The 7,788-nt window shown below is 51.0% G+C and overlaps 1 protein-coding gene across 1 annotated transcript; it reads left to right on the top strand.

Annotated features, from left to right (window-relative positions):
* Nucleotides 1–1,817: 1,817 nt before the first annotated feature.
* On the top strand, nt 1,818–7,485 carry LOC119324378. Its single transcript, XM_037598168.1, has 5 exons — nt 1,818–2,380; nt 3,980–4,060; nt 4,608–4,670; nt 4,780–4,839; nt 6,920–7,485. Exons 1-5 carry the CDS (start codon nt 2,012–2,014, stop codon nt 7,082–7,084), a joined length of 738 nt encoding a protein of 245 aa, XP_037454065.1. The 5' UTR covers nt 1,818–2,011; the 3' UTR covers nt 7,085–7,485.
* The last annotated feature ends 303 nt before the right edge of the window (nt 7,486–7,788 follow it).

The raw sequence follows: 7,788 nt of genomic DNA, 5'->3' as shown, positions 1-7,788 counted from the left end.
TGCCCTGGTGCATGTGGCCGGCGGCCACTCGTTCTCGACCGACCATCTGACGACTCCTGTCTTCTCACCCACGCCTCCTACAGCTACAGTTGTACGAGTACGTGCACACTATGCGTGATTGGTCGCCATGAATATTTCCATGCCCATACTGCATGGCTGCGAGCCACCCCGAGCCATGCCCATGCGCGTACTGTAACAGCAAATACTAACTTGAGTTGATATTCATGGAGCTATGGACTAATCACACAAATGAATTGGACACCTGAATAAAGTTCAATTCCGACGAAACAAAACACCTTGAATTCGTGCCTGAATTGCAGTGTGTGCAGCAGCACTGTCAACGTCTCCTAACCTAACCCAACTTCACTCACAAAGAGTATTCTTTCTTGAGACAACAAAAAGTATATTAAGCCAGTACAGGTGAAAGCATGAACATCTCCTTCTAGCTTGGCTGTTTTGTTCGTTCACCGGAGAAAGCAGCGCAGCATATATGTACTAGTACATCCGTATAAGACATGGGCGGACCTACCGAGCGGCTGGAACTGGATGCTGCGAGCGTGCGTGCCCATCTGTGGCCAGCGGCGGCGCTTCCACTTCGAGGCCGGGAAGAACTGGTCAGAAGAAGCAGCGATGGCGATCGGGAAGTCGTTCCACGCGGTGGAGACCGGGCAGGGCAGTTTCGTTCAGTCCTAGAACGCCAGCTGCGGAGGGTGAAAACGGAAAAGACCAGCGGCGAGTGCGACCCACATTAGCTCGATTTTACTTATTTATATATCCAAACATTGGACTGGTTTCAGATTCTTCGTCGTAGCCTAGTAGATCAGGACTGGAGTCGCCAGCTAGCTTGCTTGCGCAGGAACTAGAGGAGACTCCAGAGGCCCAGCGGCAAATACAGAGCCGTGTTTTTACGTGTTTTTCTTTGAGATTTCAGTACGAGTTGGGTTACGGTATCGAATAATTCTTCTACCCTGAACACAACCTATCTGCAGTGACTGAATCAGGGGGGAAAATCCAACCTGCATGGAGGGAGAAACATGTGTGCTCTCCAAAGTCCCTACTGGAATTTAAAATGAGAATTGGTGCGCTGGCGCTGCCAAATGGGCCCCTGGTGTCAGCGAGAGAAAGGCAGAGAAGAACCATCCGCCGGCGACCAACACTGTTGCCTGCTGCCTTGCGTTGCGTGCGTGGGAATGTGCGCAGTAACTTCACAGTCAGCAGCGGCCAGCAGAACGAGAGAGAAAGAGAGAGGAGGGGCAGCTCCAGAAGCAAGCTCCTATTCTTTTCATCCGAAGAAAAGAAAAAAGAATTTCCTCTCCGAGGCTCAGGCGCTTTCCATCCATCGTCCTTCTCCTCGTCACACGGAACCCGGAGCGGGTCACTGACACGCTGCCCCCGCCCGCAGCTCAAACTCCCATTCCGCTCCCCCCCCCCCTTCCTGGCTTGCGTCCTACGCCTGGCGCCTCTTCCAGTTCCACCCCGGTGCGCTCCGGTCCCTGACGGGCGGGCCCACCGGGGGCGCGCCCGTCATTTCCGCGGTGGCCACTGTGCGCGGACGGAAGAAAGGCTCGGCTTCGGCTCCCATCCTGTCCTTGGTCGGGCGGCGGCCACCTCGCCCCGCTCACCGCGGTTAGTCAATGACGAGTGGGTCCTGCTGACCGTGGGGCCCGTCGGTCGGTGGGAGGGCAAGTTATGTGCTGCGATGTGGCGGTGCGGGGCGGGGGCAGGCGAGGTGTGTGTGTGTCGTGTGTGCGGGGCGGGGGTGGGGATTATTTTAGTCCGCGGTTTTATTCCGGCATTTAAAAGGCCCGGCCACCACGCCGTGGCCTTGGTTCGTCTCCACGCCCCCCATATTTCCCATTCCTTTCCCTGCCCTGCTCCCACCCACATCTCCACCTCCACCCTCCTCCTCCTCCCTCTCCATCCACTCCACCGGCGCATCGGGGGTGTCTCCGTCTCCGTCCGGCCGTCGTGGTTTTCTTTCTTCCCGGGCTAGGACGCACGCACGCGCGACATGGCCGCCGCAGCTGCCGCCGACGACGCGGTCGCCGCCGACATCATCTGCTCGCTGCGCGGGGCCGACCTGGCCGGGTGGACGCCGCCGTGGAGCAAGCGCGCGAGGCCGATGGAGGGTGAGCTGTCCTGGCCGGCCGTGGCGCGCGGGAAGCGCTCGCGCCGCCGCTCTCCGGCGTCGTCGTCGGCGACGGCGGCGGGGAAGGCGAGGTGCGCCCGGTCCAGCCCGGCGTCGCCGCTTGACTACAGCGCCGGCTCCGCCTCCCTCCGTTCCGGCGCGTCCACCAGCGGCGGCGAGGACGGCGCCTTCTGCTCGCCGTGGCACCGCCGCGCGGCCACCGCGCCGGCGACTACGACGAAGGCGACGAAGGTGCGTGCGTTCATATCCATCCATCCATCCACCCCCACGTCTCTCACGTCCCTGCCGCCGCCCCCCGCTTTGCTTTGGGTTCTTCTCCCTCCCCCACCACCAGCGTCTCTCTCTCCTATCTCTGCGCTTTCCTTTCTTTGGTTTCTTTTTGCCCTTTTCGATTTTTTACCCTGCCGCATGACGAAACTGCCCCTACTGGTCAGCAGCTGCAGCAACCAGCAAAGATCCCTTCCCTTCCCTTCCCTTCTTCGTGATTTGAACACCGCCTTTTCCACCGTCTCCATCTCATCTGCTCCTCCTCATTTCACACCATTCCAATCCCCTCTCGCTTGGCCACGTTCTGCTCCGGGGATCCGCATTGGTTCGCGCCTATCACCTCGGTTCTTCCTCCTCCCGAATTCCTACTACTTCAGTTGCAAAACCATTGCCAGTTCCAGGACAAAAAAAAGCCATAAAAGAAGAAACCGAAATTCAGCATCTTTTTCCCATAAGTGCGTGCGGATTTGCTTATGCTGGAGTGATGCACGCAGCAGTTGACTGCTAGTACGGGCGAAGGGGGGGCAGTTCGGGGAACTCGCGGTGCAGCCGGTGGGTGCGGCCGGGGCTTCAATTCGGCATATCTCCACGCGACCATGCCCTTCCGTATCCCCGAGCTACCCCTCGGCTCCCTACAGCGTGGGGGCATTAAAGCGAGGGGCCTCGTGGGGGGCAGCGTGGTCATTTTCCCATGTCCTTTATCCCCCGGTGCAATTGCTCGTGTGGTGGGAGCCTGCAGGGTGTGGTCCCCACCCGCTACCCCCCTTCTCTGGTGTTGAGTGTACGCAGAGTCAAAAGCGCCGAGTTAAAACCCGGGATCCAAGTGGGTGGCAGGATCGATGGCGTGCATAGCATAGGCCACGCCGCTGCTACCCCCGTGGCCGCCCGGCGCCGCCGTGCTTGTGATCGACGGGGCGTCCCGTCGGGTAGTTTTCTCCTGTTTGCCTTTTGCGGGGAGCGAGGGCCCGCCGTGGCAGTGGGCTTCCTGGATGGATGCCGATTCCCGAATAGGGACGGCGACTTCTGTTATGGCGTTTGCGTCGTGTGGTGGTTGGTTGCGCCGGCCGATGGCGTTCCCTGCCTGACCAGAAATGGGCCATGTAGATGTGGTAACGTCGGTCGATACGGTCGAAGAAGAAGTGGCCGTATTTAAAAAATATATTTTTGGTGATGGTTCGTCACTCATTCGCGTGCCTCATCATGCTGTTGCGTGTGTTCAAAAAAAAATAAAATCCGCTGTTGCCTGATTGGCGAGCGGGGGTATTTTTTTTTTTGGAACGGGAGCAATATCTTAAACATTTTTTTGTCAGAAAGGAAGTGTCTTCGAACTATTCATTTCAATCGAAAAAATAGCAATATCTTTACTCCTAAGCATGCTTTGTGTTGTGTTGTGTGTGTGTGTGTCTCCCCTGTGATGCGTGAATCGGTCTCGTGTCCGTCCGTGATGTGTTGGGTCGAGGCAGCTGTGGCCTGTCGTTCCATCCTCCAAGTTGGAGTGTGATTCGCTGCTCATTGATTGGTTTGGTTTGGTTGCTTACAACTGCTCACTACCCCTCTCTGCAGGTGGGCTCCATCCGACGGCCGCAGTTGACCTTCCAGGCCCCGCCTCCACGGCCGGCCGGTCAGAGGCAACGGAAGAAACTGGTGAGCTCCTTCATCAAATACGTAACAATTACCGTACCGGATTACGTGGTAAATTATTTCATGGTGTACATGCATATCATGCGTGGTGTCCTGCACTCGCAGTGGAGAAGTATTACGACTGTGTACGTACGTAGGTACGCGCCTTGTTTTACCGGTCTCGCTCGGCAAAAAGAGAGAGGGGCTGGCCTTGACCCGGCGGCGAGTGCCACGCCACTAGTCGTCACAAGGAAAAAGGCCGTCGTAGTGGTGGTTGAACTACATCTGTGTACGTACTACTAGTTTAGATTTTAGAATAAAGCAGCAGAGCAGCAGCACATCTCGGCCTGCCGCCCGAAAGGGTGTGATGAGGGCCGAATAAGAAAGGGGGAGTCTTAGGGCCAAAGCCACAAAAGCTGTACGTACTAGCCAAAAAGACCTGCTTCATCACCAAGATAGCCCCGTGACCAAAAAGCACAGGAATATAGCGCCAGAAATACATCATTTTGGGTCTGTTTCAGTGGCTTAATTTGTAGCAGCACTGATGATTGGTTACTGCCGTGATTTGCAGAGGCTGCCGGAGGTCCAGCAGCTGGTGCGGTCGCTCGCCGTGGAGAACGAGAGCCTACACGAGGTGATGATAAGATTTACTGATCTTTCTAAAAATTTACGCCTTTTGTCTAAGCTCGCTACAGCCGGATTACTAAACAGAGCGTTGGAATTTGTTTTTGGATTTTGAGCAGGAGATGCGGGAACTGCAGAGGGCTTGCTCCGCGCTGTCGAAAGAAAATGACAAGCTTGAGGTGAACTTTCTTATCTGTTTGCGCTCTTCTTTTTCTGTCCCAGATAGGGTGCGTGGGCCGCCACCGAACGGGTATCTTTCCGGCGGAACGGCTTATGAAAAATGCATCCTGTTTTGTTCTAGCTCTAGCTTAAAGCATAAGTCTGGAGTTTTATATTGTTATGGCATGGGAGCTTTGTATGCCTCCCAAGTTAGTGGTCCATATGGTTCCCGTTGATCGTTTTGTAAGCGCTTTAGTTTGTAGGCTATCCCCGCCTAAAGATGCTGTAGGGTGTACAGGGTGTTGGTTTGGTGGCTAGTGTCTTTTTTTCATTTCATTGGCCATTTGTTTCTGTCTTTTGTTGAATCTTTTTCACGGCTCGTTCATATGGCTAATGGGAATTTTACATTGTTATTTGGTGGAGATTTCTCTATTTTCTTTCTGAATAACTTTTTTTTGAAATTTTCTGAATAACTTTTGGTACTACTGTACTGTAGGCAGTGACCTGTTCAGTTAATAACTTCATATCCAGCCAACAGTAACTCAATAGAGGCAACCACAGATCTTTGTTTAAATGCCATGATTACCTGGCTAGACAAGTGTCCGATTTCTGATTAAAATGGCGCTGTCATTTCCATTCACTCCAATGATTCTTTTTTTTGTACCAAACACGTCCTGGTCTTTTCACTGTCTCTTTCTTTCTTTGCCTACATTCATGACCAGGGAATGAGATCCAGTGCCTTGCTGTGAGCAAGGCACCGATGAACCATGACCAGTCCTTGCTAGTAGAAGTGGATGCCTTCTTTTGGCTATTAATGCGCATCCTAAGTGATAGATAATGCCTGATCAAATTGTTAGCGACTAACTTTACAGGACTTGACTGTAAGTCATCTCAAAGTCGGGGCTGATCTTGAGGGTTTAATTCCCCAAAACAGGGAGTCCCCAAAACCAAATCGGGATTTTTCTTATTTGGAATAAAAAAAATTGTACCCTTGCAAACAAAAAATGCCTAGCTAAGTGATGACTGAACAGTCATAGCGAAATGTCCTTAAAATAATGTTTTTCAGCGGTCCCCTTTTGAGACAGTGGCCGCATTTGATAGCTGGATTCATAACGTTGGAAGGACTTGTGTGCGCTTAAGTCGCTGTAACTTATGCAAAACATAACCAACTATGTCGCACATGTAGAAGCCACAAATTCTAAAAACGGTAATCATTCAACAGTGGCATTGTTTTAGGGTGTTTGTGCATACAACACACTACCAACAAAAGGAACTACTTCTTTTACGTTTTTAAGATACCAGAGCCCACTTAACTCCATTTGATTCAGTTCAACTGTAGTTGCAACCAACTCTGCAACTTGGATTTAAGGGTATTTCGGCCATTTTAAATAGGAGTTGGTGCTGGTCCCTCTTTACAATAAGAGAAAACTGGTAAAAAGAAAATTGATAATGGAAGAGAGACTCTCCAGGAGAAACCTTGATAGTAACTTGTTCTCTTGAATAAGTTACCCCTTTTCATGCGTATCGTCATAAGTTCTCTTAGTAAAAAAAAAAACCTTTTGGGCCTATTGATGTGTATTTCATGCTGATTAATTCCTAGACCTTGCGTGGTGATCTTGGGGGGTGTCCAGTGACCATCTTATTTTCTCATCTGTGGCATGTGTGGTAGGTGTGGTCTCCATCCCTATCCCTAGTACACGAGCCACGTTTGTTTGGTATGTTGTAGCTGGCTTGGCCTTTCCCTAGTACACGAGCAGACGCGGTATTTGTAATAGGAAAAGTAATGGCTACACATTATCAAAGCACTCAATGCATATACATCCAAGGAAGCTGTGGTTTATCCTTGTGCTGGTCTTGTAGATTTGAAATCATGGGACCAATGCTTTTCTAGTAAAAATTAGTCAATGGTAGTCAATGAATGGCCCCAATTTCCTTTGCTATTTTATTCTCACGTCGCTGTTTATGAATTCTTATGTACTATATATGCAACAGGTGTGAAAGATACATGTAAACATGCTTTCTCCCCTTCCATCCTAATAATTTTGTCTGTGCTGTGATATAGGCACATCTAACAAAAAAAAGAATCTTGGCATTGTGCAGATAAGAATAGAGCAATCCAACTCACGGAATGAAGCCACATTGAAGGAGCAGAAGGGAAAGCAGCAGCTTGATCAGCAGCAGCAGCAGTCCCCACATGACAGCTTCGCGCTACCAGATCTCAACCTTCCTGCGCAGGACGGTGCTGATGGGTCAGTCCCTTGTTGAGCGCTCCAGACCACCACCGCGGCTTCGCTAACCGAATAACAAAGTGTACATAGATGTAGCAGGCTTAGCTAGACGTGGAGGGGGCACGGGACGGGAGTGCCATCTAAAGAAAAGAATGGCACGGATTTCATAAGTTTTTAGAATTTTTACAGGGTCAGGTGTCACTATCCTGAGTGACAAGGTCAGGTTGTAGCTAAACAAAATGACTAATTTAGCTCATCTGCTAACTGTTTCTTACCTACCTACTAGTGCTTCTATGAGGGGTGGCACAGATCAAACCGATTCACACTGTGTAGCCGATTTAGATGCGTTTATTCATGTTGCTTTGTTACAGGTGATGATGGAAATGTTGTCTGTGCAGATTTGGTTACTGTATGAAGTAAATGATCGCTTGTTCTATCTTTCTTTCTGATTTTGGCGAATGGCCTTACGTATGTGGCATGGGTGTACTTGGTTGTTGCAATACCAAATCAGGAAATGCTAAGTTTTTCCATTTGAATGAGGTTTCTACAGCCAAAGCACCACACTGAGCATTGCTAAGCCATACAGCAGCGAAACAAATGCACTTGGACGATAAATTTCGCAGAAAATAGATGAAGAATGGGCATCGGCGTATCGCATTGATAATATCCCTTGTCAAGGCTTGCCATCTTTCTTGCTCAGACCAATGGAGATCTGTAATCTGCTGCTCAACAGAAGCCTTC

The sequence above is a fragment of the Triticum dicoccoides genome, chromosome 6B, assembly GCF_002162155.2.
Source record: "Triticum dicoccoides isolate Atlit2015 ecotype Zavitan chromosome 6B, WEW_v2.0, whole genome shotgun sequence".
NCBI lineage: Eukaryota > Viridiplantae > Streptophyta > Magnoliopsida > Poales > Poaceae > Triticum > Triticum dicoccoides.
Note: the sequence above shows the minus strand (reverse complement) of the source record. Positions and strands in the feature narration are given on the sequence as shown.